The 19754-nt window shown below is 44.9% G+C and overlaps 1 protein-coding gene across 2 annotated transcripts in view; it reads right to left on the bottom strand.

The window, feature by feature from the left end:
* The window catches only part of SIGLEC1 (sialic acid binding Ig like lectin 1), a 68243-nt gene that overhangs the window by 4051 nt on the left and 44438 nt on the right, over positions 1-19754 (bottom strand). For both annotated transcript variants that reach the window (XM_061583643.1, XM_061583642.1), the window contains exons 15-20: positions 13741-14046; positions 12028-12279; positions 10431-10733; positions 9201-9455; positions 7966-8268; positions 2276-2384 (exon numbers count right to left, since the gene is read on the bottom strand). In XM_061583643.1, coding sequence (XP_061439627.1) covers positions 2276-2384; positions 7966-8268; positions 9201-9455; positions 10431-10733; positions 12028-12279; positions 13741-14046 — 1528 coding nt within the window. The remainder of the gene's footprint in view (positions 1-2275; positions 2385-7965; positions 8269-9200; positions 9456-10430; positions 10734-12027; positions 12280-13740; positions 14047-19754) is intronic.

Here is a 19754-nt window from a genome sequence, read left to right as displayed (position 1 = left end):
CCAACAGCACTCTACCCACCTGAGATTCCCAGCAACTGGTGTTCAGAGGCCATATTGCCTCCAACAGTTGAGGTAGAGCACAGTCATTGTGGCTAGTAGCTGCTGATAGCCTTATCCTCCTTTATGAATTTGTCTAATCCCCTTTTAAAGCCATCCAGGTTGGTGGCCATCACTGCTTACATTGGTTTTATGCAAGCTAGAACAAAAGGAGAGCCCTTCCAGACAGACCAAAGGCCTAGGATCTATCTAATCCATCATCATGTTCCCCACAGTGGTCAACCAGAAACCTGCTCAGATGGGAAGCCATGCACGTGATATGTTCCACTGTTGGTCCCTAGCCACTGGCATGCAGAAGCATTTGCCTCCATTCCTGGAGGTAGCATATCAGCATCATTCATGACTAGTAGCAGCCATTGACAGCTTTATATCCTAGCCCCACTTTAAAGCCATCTCAGCTGGTGACCAGCACTACATCTTGCGGCAGCAAATTCCATGGCTCCCCCCCCAAAAAAAGTAATAGGAATCAATGTTTGCAGGAGATGCTGAGAATTCTCACCAGACCTCCTTACTCCTCTGGGAGTAGATGTTTAGTCAGAGTACATCTACAGTGTTGTTACATCCTTGGGAGATGCAGGTTTATTTGTTTATATACTTAAAGATTCATAGGGTTGCCAAAAGTTGTAATCGACTTGAAGGCATATAACAACAACAAATTGCATTTATATCCTGCCTTTTCTCCAAGGAGCTCAAGGTAGCGTATGTGGTTCTCCTCCCTCCTCATTTAATCCCCACAACAACCCTGTGAGGTAGGTTGGGCTGAGAGGCAGTGACTGGCCCGAGGTCACCCAATGAGCTTCACAACTGAGTGGGGACTCGAACCTTGGTCTCAAGGTCGTAGTCCAACACTCCAACCACTACACCACACTGGCTCTCCACAGGTTGTGGGCTTCTTTTTGGGAAGCTGAATAAGCCTGGAATGGCAAAGTAAACAAGGGCTGTAAGCCCCCACATTTGGAGGAATATGGCCTGATGCTATGTACGCTGACTTGGAAGGAAAGCCTCATACAGCTCAATAGAAATGTGCATAACTATGCAGCCTTAAATTGATTTCCTACATCTGATATATGAATACTAAAGTCATATTGGTTAAAAATGAATTTTATTTTAAAATCTGTCTTCTCTAGGACTAAAATTAATATTTGCAAATGTTAAAATTTTGTTCAGCATGCTACGTGTTGCCATACCTAGTGCGTGATATTTCAAATTCAGATTCCAAAAGTGAAATATTTCCTGCTGTCAACATGAAATATCCCAGGGTGATGACTGTCTAATGGAAATGTAAAGACTATTGCAGTGATAAGATAGTTACTAAGAAGAGAAGTCTTTACAGAGCAAACCACCTGAACTCCAGAGAGGATCTTACGCTAGTGCAGGGGTGGGGAACATTTTTTCAGCCTGAGGGCCACATCCCCTTGTGGATCACCTTCCAGGGGCCACAGACCAGTGGTGGGTGTGCCCAGGCATAGACACTACTGTCCATGCAGGTAAGCAGGAGGTCTTATAATCATAATCCAAAGGCACATTCCAGTCAGGTGAAGTCACTAGAAGTGGGTGCCGAGCAATGCCAGTGAGGGGTATGATTTGGGGGGTGGGGCATGGCCCCAGGCATTATCCCAGGGGCCAGCTAGAGAGGGCTGGAGGGCCACATTTGACCTCTGAGCCCAAGTGCTCCACCCCTGAGTAATGGAAGACCTTTGCTCTCAGACGGATCACAGAGAACATTCCAGTGTTGAATAGCTCCTGCATCAAGAACTCTGCCCTCCTGTGACTTTGGCCCGTTAGATCCAGTCCTGCCCTCTGAGGCAGCAGAGAACTGGTCTCTGCCCTAATCCATGTGAAGGGGGTCATCGTGTCTCCCCATCAGCCTTCTTTCTGTTGCCTCGTGGCCATGGGGGTGTGAAGTGGGTGGCTCGAGCATCATTCAGGCTGGCAGCTATTATTTATTTATCTATTTATGATTTGATTTCTATCCCGCCCTTCCTCCCAGCAGGAGCCCAGGGCGGCAAACAAAGCGCTAAAAACACTTTAAAACATCATAAAAACAGATCTTAAAATACATTAAAACAAAACAGCATTCAAAACATTACAAAAAACTTTTTTAAAGGGTTAAAAACATATTTAGCAATTCTAGCTATGAGGACAGAGTCTTCCCCCTCCCCTCCCCTTCCTCTCTGCCGGGTTAACAGCCAATGGAAGCAACCCCAGGCAGCCTTACCGGATCCACTGTGTTTGCACGCCAAGAACCAAGGCACAAAGAAGCGCTGCGCAAGCCAGAGCAATGAATATCCCAGCCAGGATCTGGAACAAGTGAAGATCAGAGAGCGCTGCAGGCAGACAGAGGGAGGGGGGGTGACGGTGCTGAGGAAATAGCTCAGAAGAAAACATTGGAAACCCCCGCCCCACCCCCCAATAACCCACCTTATCCATCTTGATGGGGGGGGAGGATTATGAGAATATCAGCCTGAGGGTCTGTCTAGTCCAATATTCTACAGTTGGGCAGCTGCCTCTGGGATGGCTTTTGATGTGGGGAGGGGGCTGTGGGGCCTTGCCCCCCCCTAAAAAGAATTGTTGGATAAAGAACTGGCTCGTACACCTTGGGTCTGACTCAGGCCATTGGCACATGTAGCCTGCTGTTGTCTGCTCTGACTGGCAGTGCCTCTTTGGGATCTCAGGCAGAGGAGGATCTTCCCATCACCTGCTCCCTGGGGGGCTGTCTACCGGATAAGCTGGGGACTGAGTCAGGAACCTTCCTGCATGCAATGCAGGCGTTCTGCCACTGAGCTCTCATTTCACCGGATGACCCAGGAAGCTGCCCTTGTACTGAGCCAGACCCGCACCAGTCTAATTATCGTGTTGGCGTCGTCTAATCTCACTGGCAAAGGACTTTCCTACCACCGTCCATGTCAGGGGTGGAGAACCTTTTCCAGCCTGAGGGCCGCATTTGCTTTTGAGCAACCCTCCGGGGGCTGCATGTCAGTGGTGGGCAGGGCCAGATGCAAAAGTGGGTGGAGCAATGATGGTACATTCTACCTTTGTGCAGTAGGCAGGTTTCTACACACACACTCACACCCTCTGCCCCCTCCCTCCAGGCAAGCCAGAGGCTTGACCAGAATTCAGGGACACATTCTAGCCACACAAAAACAGTCGGGGCAGTGAGGGCTGTGGCTTGGGAAGGGTTTTTGAGGGCCACATAGAGAGGCATTCAGCCCCTCTATGCAATCCTTTAACTGGAGATTACGAGGATTGAGCATGGGACCTTTGCCTGCAAAGCACGCTGCCAACCACCGAGCGATGGCAACTCCCCTGTGTTGAACTCTCTTGAATGTCTCCAGCCTTAGCAAACCCATATCCCTCTGTACTGCAAGGGTGGGGAACCTTTTTTGCCTAGCAGTCCAGACTGTTGTCTGCATCTGCTCCCAAGGGGAAATTACAGGCCAGTTAGCTTAACTTCTGTCCCTGGAAAACTGGTAGAAAGTATTATTAAAGCTAGGTTAACTAAGCACACAGAAGAACAAGCCTTGCTGAAGCAGAGCCAGCATGGCTTCTGCAAGGGAAAGTCCTGTCTCAGTAACCTATTAGAATTCTTTGAGAGTGTCAACAAGCATATAGATAAAGGTGATCCAGTGGACATAGTGTACTTAGACTTTCAAAAAGCGTTTGACAAGGTACCTCACCAAAGACTTCTGAGGAAGCTTAGCAGTCATGGAATAAGAGGAGAGGTCCTCTTGTGGACAAGGAATTGGTTAAGAAGCAGAAAGCAGAGAGTAGGAATAAACGGACAATTCTCCCAATGGAGGGCTGTAGAAAGTGGAGTCCCTCAAGGATCGGTATTGGGACCTGTACTTTTCAACTTGTTCATTAATGACCTAGAATTAGGAGTGAGCAGTGAAGTGGCCAAGTTTGCTGATGACACTAAATTGTTCAGGGTTGTTAAAACAAAAAGGGATTGCAAAGAGCTCCAAAAAGTCCTCTCCAAACTGAGTGAATGGGTGGGAAAATGACAAATGCAATTCAATATAAACAAGTGTAAAATTATGCATATTGGAGCAAAAAATCTTAATTTCACATATACGCTCATGGGGTCTGAACTGGTGGTGACTGACCAGGAGAGAGACCTCGGGGTTGTAGTGGACAGCACGATGAAAATGTTGACCCAGTGGGACTTCCCAGGAGGATCCCTCCACCTGTGCAGCCTCTGGCTCCCGTCTTGGATGAAACTTTTTCAGTTTTAAATCCAGTCAGAAGGGTCTTTTTTGACTGGGGATAATTTCTTCCGGATAAGGAAGAAACGTGAGATTTCCCACACAGCTTTGTTGTGATTGTTGGAGACTGGAATTCATCAGAATTGTCTGTGAAAGAAGGTCTTCCAGCAGCTCGGACGGAGCGAGGATTTATAGCTAGCTCAGCTGAAAAAGTGACCCGTTTTTTTTAAAGAAAACGGTTTAACAGGCAAGCATCCTCCTGTCTACGCTTTCTTACTTTCTTATCTACACAGCTAAAGAGATTTGTCAGAGAATCAGCAATTAAGAAAACCTGGGTGAGCCAAAACTTTCCTTCTCTTTTACTCACGGAACTAAGGAGGAAGAAAATAAAAATAGCCTATCTTTTTTTTATTGCAAAAAGCTGACACGGAAAATAGCATTATAAAGATTACAACGGATGAGGGTTTTCTTTTTGACTTATAAGACTTTGGTGTAATATATGTCTGGGACTATTTTTTCTGATCTACTTTTTTTTTTTGACGAATCTGCTCATTTTTTCTGCTACTAGTTTTTTGGACGCTGTGAACTAAAGCTGTTTTTGCACTTCTGGGCATATAAGAGATAAGGGTTGTCTAGAGTGTGACGCTAGTTGGTTTGAAAGATTAACTCCTTTGTAACTGGATAAAGAAATAAACTGCTCTTTACTTGGGACATTGAAAATTGAAGGAGTTTTGTTTCTTTGGCTTTAAGAATGACAATTAAGAAGATCATGGATGTACAAGAAGGGACTTTATCTTTAGACATGTTTCAGAAAATAATGAATGGGATTAACTCAATAAAACAAGAACTGAGAAATAATAGTCAAGCGTGGAGAATTGAATTTAACGAAATGAGACAGGAGCTGAAAGAAATTCAGGATTCTATGAGAAAGGAGAATAAAGATGGATCTGGAAAACCAAAAAAGGATGAAAGAGAAATTAAAGGCATGGTTCAAATTATGGAGATTGGATTAAATATGGATATGGAAAAAGATTTGGATTTCCTGGCTGTGATGGATTCTGGAGACAAATATTATGGTTTGGAACTCAGCGCTGTCCCTGAAGGAATTGAAGAGATTGGAGATAAAGATATTATCGGTTCAAAAAAATTCCTGGACTGGAAGGATTTGATGGAACTTGAAATGGAGAAAGCTAACAGAATTAATCCCTGTTTTGTGTCAATGGAAAAATCTTCAAGAGATGTGCTAGTGTATCATATAAAAAAGAGGAATAGAGATGCGGCTTTGCAACAATACTTCAGTGATATGTTCGGAACTGATGGCAAGAAAATATCTGTGAAAAAGGAAATTCCTATCAGACTCTTATTATATGACTATGACAGCAAGATTATGGGGTGCGTAAAGATGGAAGATGGAAGACGGAACCAATACGGATAATGGAAGAAGAGCGATTTGAAATTACTGGACTTAGTAGACTTGATGAGTTGGATTAATTGACATGTTTATCTAGAAAAAAAATTGATGGACATATATCTCAAGGATTGGAAACTTCTCTTTGACTTTTTGTGGAAGAATAAAATGATATGATGTTAATGAGATTTGTAACCAATTAAGATAACCGCTGGAGGAAGGTGATTTTATAATCTATAAGTTACAGGCTTGTTATATATTATAGACTTATAGCTGAACTATGACAAATCGGAAGTCAATTTTTTTTATATGTTTTTTTCTTTTTATTGTATTAGTTATGGATTTGTGTTTTTTCTTTTTGTATTGTTTTGGTTTTGAAAATTTGAATAAAAATTAATTGAAAAAAAAAAGAAAATGTTGACCCAGTGTGCGGCAGCTGTGAAAAAGGCAAAATCCATGCTAGCGATAATTAGGAAAGGTATTGAAAATAAAACAGTCGATATCATAATGCTGTTGTATAAATCTATGGTGCGGCCGCATTTGGAATACTGTGTACAGTTCTGGTCGCCTCCTCTCAAAAAGGATATTATAGAGTTGGAAAAGGTTCAGAAGAGGGCAACCAGAATGATCAAGGGGATTGAGCGACTCCCTTATGAGGAAAGGTTGCAGCATTTGGGGCTTTTTAGTTTAGAGAAAAGGCGGGTCAGAGGAGACATGATAGAAGTGTATCAAATTATGCATGGCATTGAGAAAGTGGATAGAGAAAAGTTTTTCTCCCTCTCTCATAATACTAGAACTCGTGGACATTCAAAGAAGCTGAATGTTGGAAGATTCAGGACAGACTAAAGGAAGTACTTCTTTACTCAGCGCATAGTCAAACTATGGAATTTGCTCCCACAAGATGCAGTAATGGCCACCAGCTTGGATGGCTTTAAAAGAAGATTAGACAAATTCATGGAGGACAGGGCTATCAATGGCTACTAGCCATGATGGCTGTGCTTTGTCACCCTAGTCAGAGGCAGCATGCTTCTGAAAACCAGTTGCCGGAAGCCTCAGGAGGGGAGAGTGTTCTTGCACTCAGGTCCTGCTTGCAGGCTTCCCCCAGGCACCTGGTTGGCCCCTGTGAGAACAGGATGCTGGACTAGATGGGCCACTGGCCGGATCCAGCAGGCTCTTCTTATGTCCTTATGTTCGTATATCGTCAAATTTTGGCAGGTGGGCAGGACAGCCCAAATGTCAATCACTTGATGTCATTATTGTTGGCAGTGGGGCAAGAGCAACTCCTGTTTGGGTTCTTTTGTGTGTATTCCAGAAGGAAGACAGAGTTTGGGTCCTGCAGCTGGCTAGGCTTGCCTACCTTTACCTGTGCTCTTTTCTGACTAACTTCCTTCCCTTGTAAACTGAGATGCTCAGGGAAGCTGACCTTCCCCTCCTTCCTTTGTTGTCTTCTTCTTCGACCATTCGAGGAGAGAGGAGACATCTCTGTCTTTGCTCTCTCTCCTGAACCACGAGGGCAAGACCCACGTCTGGGCATTGTGCCTCCAACTGAGTTAGAACTAGGTATGCCTTTCCCATCTACTATGTATTCCTACAAATAAGGTAGCTTTTTCTTATTTTACTAAGTCTTAAGTCTCAGTGATCCAAATGCAGGGTAAAAGCCTGCTACTTAGGTAAATACAGGCACTGGCACACACGCAGCTCAGACTGGTGACGATCTGTGCATATACAAATTTCCATAACAATTATAACATCAGATGATCGACAGGTGGGTTGTTGCACCCACCTGTCCAGGTCCCTTGTACGGTTTTTCCCAAGGGCCCAACAGGCAGTTGGTTGTCAGGTGTTTGGGAACTGCAGCCCAAGGGGCTTGGCCAGCTCTGTGTTCAGCAAAGCCCTGGCAAAGCTGCTTTCTGTGGGGGTTGCACCACTTCTGCACCATTGGGCTTCCCACAGAGAACTTCACCACACAGCCAACCCAGCAGGGTTGAACTCACCACCCACCAAGCCTGGTTTTTGCAGGGATCAGCTGCATGATCCATTTACCCAAGGGGGGACTGAGCTGTGCAGCCAATCTCAACCTGACCCACACTTGACTTCACAGATGATGTCAGGTGTTGGATAGAAGGGTGTGGTTTGGGGAAAATAGCCTCACAGGCCAAACTGGGATTCATACCAACCCAAATCTGGCCCACGAGCCAGAAGTTGCCTATGACTTCTGTACTGATTTTAAAAATGCACGGACTCCCTGTTTCTCCCCCAAAACCCACGGCTGTCACCCCCATGAGCTCTACTTACTTTCTGCAGTGAAGTCAATGGCATCATTTGTCTTGCCATATTGGTTGCCAGCATGGCACCTGTAACGCCCTGAATCCTCTGCCATCAGGTCTAGAATCTCCAGCCTCAGGCTGTTATAGGAGGGGAACGCCCTGAAGCGCCGACCAGCAGCAGAATGGGAACTGTTGGTGTCAGCCACAAGTTGGTCTCCTTTGTACAAGGCTAGTGTGGAACGTGGGTGGCTATCAACTTTGCAGTCAATGATGCCCACCTTCCCATTTTGATTGTCCAGGTAGGTACTTATGGAGGGATTGTTGGGTGCATCTGTACATATTAAGAACAAAAGATGGTCCATATAGTCCAGAGGTCACAAACATGGTGCCAGTGGGCTCAGTGGTGGCCTTGGGAACTTCCAAGCCTGCCTCACTGTCATTAGGTGGTGAGGGTGGTTACATCTTGCCCTCCCCCGAAAAGTACATAGAGCTGGAGGAAGTCGGAAGAGCAACATTCTTGCCCACTTCCTCTTCTGCCTTCATGTGCCTTTCAAGGCTCAGATCTGCTGCTCAGGTGCCAATCTGAGCCTTGAAAAACACATGAAATTGAAAGAGGAAATTGGAAGCATGACGCTCTCTCCCACTTCCTCTTTCAGCTCTATGTGCCTTTCAAGGCTCAGATCATTATCAGAGGAGCTAAACAAAAAGGGGAGTGATCTGGGTGGTAAATGGAGCAAGAAGGGGGGGCAGAGGGGGGATGAAAGTGGGGTGCTTCGAAAGAGAAATCACCACCCTCCCATCTGTTTTGAACAGAGGAGAGGTGCAAAGAGCTTCTCTCCCGTGAGTGAGTGTGGTGGTGGCCAAGGTAAGTGCCTTTCCCCCCTCATCATTGGGGGGGAGCTGATGAGGGGGCAGGCCTGTGCCATTTCTGTTCTCTCACATGTGGCAGCCATTTTAAGTTATGCCACACCCCCATTTAAACTACATCATGATTGGCACCTGCAGCCAGTTTGCAAAACTTCCACTGGCCCAGAAAGGTTGCTGACCCCTGGGAAGGATCTGTGCTCCCATTCAGTTGTATGGAAAGAGGAATGAGGATGGCATTGAGGCTAAATGGGAAGGAGAGGAGGGTCTGAGGTGGAAGGGCTGTCCCTAATTAGCCATGGGAGGCAGGTGCCTGGATCGCCCGCTTGGCTGAGCCAGCCTCGTAAGAGCACATCAAAGCCTTTACAGATGGCCTCTAAGTCCCCCCCAAACACTCACAAAGCACATTCAGGATGACCAAGGCAGAGGTCACGGTTCCCGTCCTCCCCATTGCCTGGCAGTGGTATGAGCCGGCATTGTCTCTGACCACATGCTCCAGGAAGAGGGACTGCTCAGGGCCATCCCGGAACCATTTGCTGTTCTTGTACCAGGTGTAGTTCATCTCCCCCACTGCCCGGCTGGCAACCACACAGGTCAAGTTGGCTGTGGCTCGTTCCTGAACATCTGGAGAAGGCTCTATCGTGACCCTTGCACCTGAATGAAGGAAAAGAGCAAGAAAGAAACCAAAAGTATTTGCCCTCCTTTGCCATGGGGCAAGAGATGCCCCCCTAGTGAGAAATTAAACCTACTTGACACTCTCAGAACAGCCACTATGCACTCTCCCCTGTTTCCCCACCATGACTGGGGAAAAAAGGATGTGAGACCCTGAGACATCCTCCAGTCACAGACTGTTCATACATTATGCAGCTATAAGGCACTATGTTGGGGAAGCCAGACCTACAGTCTGTGTGTCCACGTATGTGTACAGTCTAAGGGCTGATTCACATGGAGGTTTAATGTGAGTCTGGTGCTACTTGCATCCCTGTTTAATTTGCATGGTTCACATGATGTTGCAGGCAATCAGCAGCTAGAATGCAGTTCTCCCCTTTAAATCCGTAGTAACTCAATCCTCTTTTAATCCAAAAAGGGATGGGAAAAAGTCTCCACTTTGTATCTCCAGTGCTTGCAGATGCTGTGCTCTGATGCTTTTAGGTGGGTGTGTCAATCCTCCTCCTCTCAACACCCACTCCTTCCTCCTCCCGCTGGCTCCCATTCTGCAAGCCTGCTGCAAATGGTGCTTTATTTTTCTTTCCCCCCTAACTTGTGCAAAAAAGCATAACACTGTTCAAACAAATATTTGTATTTCAGCTGGATTGTAGCTGTGAAAATACAAATAATCGCACTTCAGGGTTTTTTTAATGAAACTTACTCTGGAACAAACTGAGCATGCTCAATTGCCAAGGTAACCAGAGGAAGTGGTATTTTGACCTTAAGAGGGCGTAGTCATTAGGAAGCTGCGTGATTGATCCTTTCCCTTCAGCGTGAATGGAAAACAGTGATTGGAATGTAGGAAGTGTGAACCTTGCAAATCTAATGCGATGGCAAAAACTTTGTCTGTAATATGAAATTTAGCTCCCATGTGAATCAGCCCTAAGTAGGAAGGAAAGAGAGTGGAGGAGAATCACTCACTTTCCACACTGAAGTGCACGGAAGCCATGGATGTCCCATAAGTGTTGTTAGCTAGGCATCGGTAGTGTCCTTCATCCTCCAAAAGAATCTTCTTGATTTCAACTTTCAGGGAGTTGTGGGCCAAGTAAATGTTGAGCCGTTGGGTAAGCAACGTGTTGTCACTTCGGCTGGAAGCCACAACCACATTCTCTCTATACAGGGTAATTTCTGATGATGGGTGGCTCTCAACAGTGCACTGTATGATGGCCTGGCTCCCAGAGTGAGTCTCCAGGAAGGACATCAAGGAAGGCTTCTTTGGAGCATCTGTGGCAAAAAGATGATGAGTCATGTCAGTCACAAAAGGAGAAGGTTTTTCTGCACAAGGGGTGGTGGCATGGTGATAAGTGGCAGATGCAAACCCCGGATACCACAACCAAGTGTCAGGAAGGTATTGCAAATTGCTTTGTAAGAAACATTTCTAGTCCTGAAAAGGGATGAAGAGGGGGAGAGATTCATTTCAGTTCACATTTTAATGTGAACCCACTTAATTGGCATGGGAACTATCTTTCGAAATTTGCAATTCCTTGAACTTTGTGATGGCATTTGCCAATCAAAAAAATTATACAAAAATGTGCATGTTAGGGGAAAGTGTCAAAAGTGTGCATATTAGTGAAAGTAATGTGAAAAATACATTATATTAGGGGAAATGGCTTGCAACAATGTATATTATGTAGAATTGTGCATAAAATGTGTATGTTAGCAGAAATGTGCATGAAAATGATATGAATTTTCACGTAGAAGTTTGTTGTTGTTTTTAAAAAATCACAAACGGATGCAGAAATATGGTGAACTGGACTTAAGACTGGGAAAATGAGAAACATTGAGAAACTAAAATGGACAGGTCCTTCCATCCCCAAGTCCTCAGTGTGTGTCTCTCAGGCTGCATGCACTCATAGCTAAAACACTGAAGTCACAGCTGTTTTTTCTCCTAGATTTTACCCACATTCAGATTGCAATCTACAAATGTAGAGATCAGCAATAAGAATGCTGATTTAGCTGTCAATTCTGCCTCTTCCTCCAGACTTCAAGTGGGTTCCATTCTTTTTTTCTTATTATTTAATGCTTGTTGAAATTTCAAGATTTTTACAAGAATCCCCCTTCTCTTTCCCAATACTACAGTTGATGAGCACTGTATGTGTGTTTAGCTAAAGTTGTTGTTATTATCATTATTATTGAAACAACACCCAACTCTTTATAAGTTGAAGAGAATTATTACTATTACTATTATTATTTCAAAATATAATATTAAAAATAGTTCAGAACAAATTACAGTCACAAGAATAAGGTAGATCCTAACAGCTCTCTCTCTCAGATGTCAAAGGCCATGGTGTCACAGGCACTAGCCAAGAAGCGCTGTGTACAGCAAGTGCAAAACACACACACACAGACCCAGTTTTCTCTGAGCTCAGCCCTGGACAAAAAGGGTAGCCTTGACAGATTCCAATGTGCAGACTTCCAGAACAGCCCCATCATGGCTCAAGGAATGCTTCACGTTCCTGCTGCACACACACCCAGTCCAAGAGGAAATGTTTTTTTCTGTAAATACAAAAGCACTCACAGAGCACACGCAGAGCGGCAGGTAGAGACTTCCTGATACCCCTCTCATTCTGAACTTGGCAGGAATAGGAGCCCATGTTGCTGCTGGCCACTGCCTGGAAGACGAGGGAGGGGGCGGAGCCCTCAGAGAGCCACCTTGTGTTCTTGTACCAGGTGTAAACAGCACCTGATGGGGAGCTTTTGTCTTCGCAGGTGAGGGAGACACGACTCCCCTCGTGCACATCCGCGACTGGCTTGATCACAACCCTTGTAGCTACAAGGAGAACAAGAATGAAGTTGCAATGGACTGAAGCCAGCTTCAGCCAGGAAATCATCAGCTTTACCACCTTCCCCAACCTGGTGCCCTCTGGCAATGTGTCTCCTTCTGCCAAAATACTAGAACTCATAGACATGCAATGAAGCTGATTGTCAGGATAGACAAAAGATAGGACTTCTACACACAGCATATCATTAAACTATGGAGTGATGACCACCTCCTTGGACAGGATTAGACAAATTCATGGAGGAAAAGGCTCTCAGTGGCTACTTTCCATGATGGCTATGCTTTACCACCACTGTCAGCGGCAATGTGCTTCCAAATACCAGTTGCTGGAAACCACAGGAGGGGAGATGCTCTTGCGCTCAGGTCCTGCTTGGGGGCTTCCCATTGGGGCCTGTGGCTGGCCACCGTGAGAACAGGAGGCTGGACTAGATGGCCTCCCTTTGGCCTGATCCAGTAGCCAGAGCTTTTTTCCTTCTTGACTGTCATCAGCGCTGGCCAGCATGACCATGCCAGCTGGGGCTGCCAGGAGTTGTAATCCAGAATAGCTGGAGGGTGCCAGGTTGGCAAAGGTTGTGTCAATTCCCTGTGGAATTCCCTCCCCTTGAATATTAGGCAGGCGCCATCTCTGCTATCTTTTCGGTGCCTTTTGAGGACTTTCCTCTTTCAACAAGCCTTTTAGGTTGAGACCTTATCCCAGTCTGTGTCTGTGTCAGAATTGCTTGTTAATATGTGTTTTTTAAATAATATTTTAACCCTTTTTGTAAAGATGTTTTTAAAGCTTTTGTATGTTTTTAACATTGTTTTGTTTTAATATATTTTAAGGTCTGTTTTTATGATGTTTCGAAGTGTTTTTAGCACTTCTGTTTGCTGCCCTGGGCTCCTGCTGGGAGGAAGGGCGGGATGGAAATCAAATAATAAATCAATAAATAAAGATGACAACTACCATGCTGTTGAATGCTGATTAAACAGATGTAACATGCATTTCTCCTCATCACAGAATTTGAGGATGGTGGAGTGAAGGTCTTAATAAATAATTGCCCGCCGCTAAGGGCAGGCATCACGTCTAAGGCAGGAAGTGGAGATGTGAAGGCAAGGCAGGGACGTGTGCCTAGGAGGACCCACAGCTCAGAGGCAGAGCACCAAGCAGAGCCCCTGAGCTCATCCCCTGCTGATCTCAGCTAGCTGGCTGGGAAAGACCCCCGCCTGAGACCTCTGAAGGCCACTGCCAGCCAAACATAGGAAGGTGCCTCATACCATTGGTACATCTAGCTTAGTACTGTCTGCACTGACTGGCAGCGGCTCTCCAGAGTTTCAGGCAAGGAACATGCCCAGCCCTGCCTGGAGATGCCATCGGGGATTGAACCGGGGACCTTCTGCATGCAAAGCAGATGTTCTCCCATGGAGCTATGCCCCTCCCCCAAGTGCCACCTGCCATCACGACTCCATACTCACTCTCCACAGTGAAGGCTAAGGAGGCAACACTCTCGCCGATGGCATTACTAGCCGAGCACTCGTACATCCCTTCGTCGTCCAGGCCAACGTCCGTGATCTCAAGTCTCAAGGAGTTGGGAGAGGACGCAGCGCTCAGCTTACGGTCTGGTGCCCCGCTGGCTGGGAAGGAGCTGCCCGCAAGGACTTTGTTGCCTCGGTGGAGCAAGAGTGTGGAGGGGGGGTTGCTGTCCACAGTGCACACAATGATGGCCACCATCCCCTTCTTCGTCTCCAAGAATGACTTCACCCAAGCATCCCTGGGAGGATCTTCCAGAAAAAAAGAGAAGCAAAATCAGCAGGGCTCTAGGATGGAGCATATCCAGAAGGTAACATGTACCCTTGTGATGCACGCACGCGCCACGCCACAAGGAACACAGCAGCTGGAAGTCGGAGGTGAGAGGGTGGCTTGGCCAGGTGCGGCTTCTGGCAATCGTTCGAAGGAGAGAAGGACCCCCCTAGCATTTTTTTTAAAAAAATAATCATATTGATGTTGTTGCCACAGAGGAAAGGTATCACTTCACTTTATGCCTTCATGCCTCCTTTGGGACATCCCAGAAGCACCTGGCTGGCCATTGTGTGTGTGTGGGGGGAGCAGGGGCATCATTAGGGGGTGAGTCCCAGATCTTTTCTAGCAGTTCCCTGACCTCCTGACACTTCTCTTTTTCACAAACTTTTTTTTTAAAAAAAACTTTCTTTATAGCTGTATCTAGTTTGGAAGCTGCAGCTAGTGGAGAATGCAATAATCAGACTGCTCACAGAAGAGGGTATTGGCAACATTTATTTATTTATTATTTTTTACATTTTTATCCCACCTCTTCTCCAAGGAGCTTGTATATATGGTTCTCCCCCCCTCCCCCCCGTAGGATGCACACCTTAACGTGGTGAGGGGGTTTGAGAGTGTTGAAGAAGCTGAGAGCAATGCCGTCAGGAATCTAGACCAAAAGGCTAGACTCCTGGCAGGAGCACCCATGGCAGAATGGTCACAGCTGAGACACCAGACTAAGAGGCATCCAAACTCAGAGGAAGGCAATGGTAAATCACCTCTGAATACCTCTTACCACAAAAACCCTATGAACAGAGTATCCAAAATGCAACACGAGATAGTGCTGGAAGATGAGACCCCCTGGTCAGAAGGCACTCACCAAGCTACTGGGGAAGAAGAAAGGACAAGTACGAGTAGCGCTGTGACTAATGACGCAGCAGGGTCAAAGCCGAAAGGAAGCCCAGAGGCTGATGTGCACAGATGCGAAAGGAGAGTCCGGAGTTGTACGACATACAAAATAGGAACATGGAATGTGAGAAGCATGAACCAGGGAAAGTTAGAAATTGTCAAGCAAGAAATGGAGCATATCAACATTACAATACTTGGTGTGAGTGAATTAAAATGGACGGGAATGGGACATTTTCAATCAGGCAACTACAAAATATTTTATGCAGGAAATGAGAAATCAAGAAGAAACGTGGTTGCTTTAATAGTGAGAAGTGATGTAGCAAAAGCAATTAGGAGCTACAACGCAAGGTCTGAGCGAGTGATATCAAAGAGATTAAATGGAAAACCTATTAACATAACCATCATCCAAGTTTACGCTCCAACGTCAAACGCAGAAGAAGAAGAATTGGAGAGATTTTACGCAGAAGTACAGGAGGAAATTGATCACACACCAAAACAAGATATGATGATAATCATGGGGGACTGGAATGCAAAAGTAGGGAACAGAGAAGAACTAGGAATTGTGGGGAAATGGGGCTTAGGGGACAGAAATGAAGCAGGAGAAAGACTTAGTGAATTCTGTGAAGCCAATCATTTGTTTCTTGCCAACACATTTTTTGAGCAACCAAAAAGATGACTGTACACGTGGACATCACCAGATGGTCAATATAGGAATCAAATTGATTATATAATTGGAAACAGAAGATGGAGAAGTTCCATATTTTCTGCAAAAACAAGACCAGGAGCAGACTGCAGTACAGATCATGAACTGATCGTATTGAAAATCAGAGTAAAGAAGAACAACAAAGCACTCATAATGCCAAAATACAATTTGAATAACATCCCAGAAGAATATAAAGATCAAATAAGGAACAAGTTTGAGGCTTTAAACTTAGTTGACAGAGAACCAGAAGAACTATGGACTGAAGTCAGAGACATGATCAGGGAAGAATGCAAAAGGACAATACCTCTTGTGAAAAAGAGAGAAAGACCTCAATGGATGACTGAAGAAACTCTTAAAATGGTTAAAGAGAGAAGGAAAGAAAAAGCAAAAGGAGATAGAAACACGGTCAGAACCCTAAATGTAACTATACAACAACTAGTACGTAGGGACAAAGAAAACTATTACAATAGTTATTGTATAGAAATAGAAAAGGACAACAAAATGGGAAGAACAAGAGCCCTATTCCAAAAGATTAGAGAAATGAAAGGGAAATTTAAACCAAGAGGAGGGATGTTGAATAATCAACAGGGGAACACACTGACTGACTGAGATGAAGTAAAAGGAAGATGGAAGTAATATAGTGAAGAACTCTATAAAAGAGATGCCAGGATGACAGATTCATTCACGGAGGAACCATATGATGAAGAACCAGAAATTTTAGAATGTGAGGTGAAAGCTGCTCTTAAAATTCTTGGAAGAAACAAATCACCAGGAATAGACGGCATACCAATAGAGTTGCTACATGCTACTGAGACTGAATCTGTCCAAATTTTGACAAAAATTTGTCAAGAAATATGAAAAACTAAACAATGGCCCACAGACTGGAAGCGTTCAATATATATCCCACTTCCAAAGAAAGGGGATCCCAGAGAATGCAGTTATTACCGAACTATTGCCTTAATATCCCATGCAAGTAAAGTAATGCTCAAGATTTTACCAGAAAGAAGCAGACTTTTTATCCAGAGGTGGCCAGCTTAAGGAAGTATCCCTGCCACTGAACCTAGCTCCTCTTCTGAAGTCCCATGTGGAGCTATATAGGACTGGGCTGACATTCCCGGAAATCATTGATGTGAGGAAAAACCCACTCTATGCTCAACAACGGCTCTTACCATATATGGACCGAGAAATGCCAGACGTCTAAGCTGGATTTAGAAAGGGAAGAGGCACCAGAGATCATATCGCAAACATACGTTGGATAATGGAATGGAGCAAGGAATTTCAGAAGAAAATCACCCTGTGCTTTATAGACTACAGCAAAGCCTTTGACTGTGTAGATCATGAAAAACTATGGAATGCTTTAAGAGAAATGGGGGTGCCACAGCATCTGATTGTCCTGATGCGCAACCTATACTCTGGACAAGAGGCTACTGTAAGGACAGAATATGGAGAAACTGATTGGTTCCCCATCGGAAAGGGTGTGAGACAGGGTTGTATTTTATCACCCTGTTTGTTTAATCTGTATGCAGAACATATCATACGGAAAGCAGGATTGGACCAAGATGAAGGAGGTGTGAAAACTGGAGGGAGAAACATCAATAATTTAAGATATGCAGACGATACCATACTCTTAGCAGAAACCAGTAATGATTTGAAACGAATGCTGATGAAAGTTAAAGAGGAAAGCACAAAAGCAGGACTACAGCCCAACGTCAAAAAGACTAAAGTAATGACAACAGAAAATTTATGTAACTTTACAGTTGACAATGAGGACACTGAACTTGTCAAGGATTATCAATACCTTGGCACAATCATTAACCGAAATGGAGAGAATAGTCAAGAAATCAGAAGAAGGCTAGGACTCGGGAGGGCAGCTGTGAGAGAACTAGAAAAGGTCCTCAAATGCAAAGACGTATCACTGAACACCAAAGTCAGGATCATTCAGCCCATGGTATTCCCAATCTCTATGTATGGATGTGAAAGTTGGACAGTGAAAAAGGCAGATAAGAGAAAAATCAACTCATTTGAAATGTGGTGCTGGAGGAGAGCTTTGCGCATACCATGGACTGCGAAAAAGACAAATAATTGGATGTTAGAATAAATTAAACCAGAACTGTCACTAGAAGCTAAAATGATGAAACTGAGATTATCATACTTTGGACACATAATGAGAAGACATGATTCACTAGAAAAGACAATAATGCTGGGAAAAACAGAAGGGAGTAGAAAAAGAGGAAGGCCAAACAAGAGATGGATTGATTCCATAAAGGAAGCCACAAACCTGAACTTACAAGATCTGAGCAGGGTGGTTCATGACAGATGCTCTTGGAGGTCGCTGATTCATAGGGTCGCCATAAGTCATAGTCGACTTGGAGGTACATAACAACAACAACAACAACCCCCTCCCCATTTTATCCTCACAACAACCCTGTGAGGTAGGTTAGACTAAGAGATGGTGACTGGCCCAAGGTCATCCAGTGAGCTTCATGGCTCAGTGGGGATTTGAACCCTGGTCTCACAGGTCATAGTCCAACACCCACACCATTACACCACACTGGCTGTCATGTTACTCCACTGCTGAGAGAGGCATGCTGGTTACTGATGTGCTACCAGGCCAGATTCAAGGTTCTTTTTTTAATTCACAAAGCCCTAAAAAACTTGAACCCAAAGTACCTTATGGACTGCCTGATTCCTTATGCTCTGCCTTGATTACTGAGGTCTTCTGATGGGATGCTTCTGGTGGTCCCATATGCCCCTAGGTTCACCTGGCCTTTACCAGGGGCCGAACTTTCAGTGGGGCTGGCCCTGCCCTGTTGAACTCTTTTCCAATAGAAGTTCAGCAGGAGTCATCCCTGCTCATTTTAAGGCATCTTCTAAGTACTATATGATTCACACAGATTTTTCAAATCTGAGCTGAGTTGTGTGTTTTTTGCCAACTCTTATTGATGTATTTGATGTTTTTATTGTGAGACTGTGTTTTTCGTCTGTCTACTGCCTTAATATGTCTGTTATATGAAAGTGCTTTAAGTGTTTTAAGCACTTAAGGTTTATGTCATAAGAACATAAGAACATAAAAAGAGCCTGCTGGATCAGGCCAGTGGCCCATCTAGTCCAGCATCCTGTTCTCACAGTGGCCAACCAGGTGCCTGGGGGAAGCCCGCAAGCAGGACCCGAGTGCAAGAACACTCTCCCCTCCTGAGGCTTCCGGCAACTGGTTTTCAGAAGCATGCTGCCTCTGACTAGGGTGGCACAGCACAGCCATCACGGCTAGTAGCCATTGATAGCCCTGTCCTCCATGAATTTGGCTAATCTTCTTTTAAAGCCGTCCAAGCTGGTGGCCATTACTGCATCTTGTGGGAGCAAATTCCATAGTTTAACTATGCGCCGAGTAAAGAAGTACTTCCTTTTGTCTGTCCTGAATCTTCCAACATTCAGCTTCTTTGAATGTCCACGAGTTCTAGTATTATGAGAGAGGGAGAAGAACTTTTCTCTGTCCACTTTCTCAATGCCATGCATAATTTGATACACTTCTATCATGTCTCCTCTGACCCGCCTTTTCTCTAAACTAAAAAGCCCCAAATGTTGCAACCTTTCCTCGTAAGGGTGTCGCTCCATCCCCTTGATCATTCTGGTTGCCCTCTCCTGAACCTTTTCCAACTCTATAATATCCTTTTTGAGATGAGGCGACCAGAACTGTACACAGTATTCCAAATGCGGCCGCACCATAGATTTATACAACGGCATTATGATATTGGCTGTTTTATTTTCAATACCTTTCCTAATTATCGCTAGCATGGAATTTGCCTTTTTCACAGCTGCCACACACTGGGTCGACATTTTCATCGTGCTGTCCACTACAACCCCGAGGTCTCTCTCCTGGTCGGTCACTGCCAGTTCAGACCCCATGAGCGTATATGTGAAATTAAGATTTTTTGCTCCAATATGCATAATTTTACACTTGTTTATATTGAATTGCATTTGCCATTTTTCCGCCCATTCACTCAGTTTGGAGATATCTTTTTGGAGCTCTTCACAATCCCTTTTTGTTTTAACAACCCTGAACAATTTAGTGTCATCAGCAAACTTGGCCACTTCACTGCTCAC

This window comes from Rhineura floridana, chromosome 9 (assembly GCF_030035675.1).
Source record: "Rhineura floridana isolate rRhiFlo1 chromosome 9, rRhiFlo1.hap2, whole genome shotgun sequence".
Classification (NCBI taxonomy): domain Eukaryota; kingdom Metazoa; phylum Chordata; class Lepidosauria; order Squamata; family Rhineuridae; genus Rhineura; species Rhineura floridana.
The sequence above is the reverse complement of the archived record's forward strand: the minus strand, read 5'-3'. Positions and strand labels throughout refer to the sequence as shown.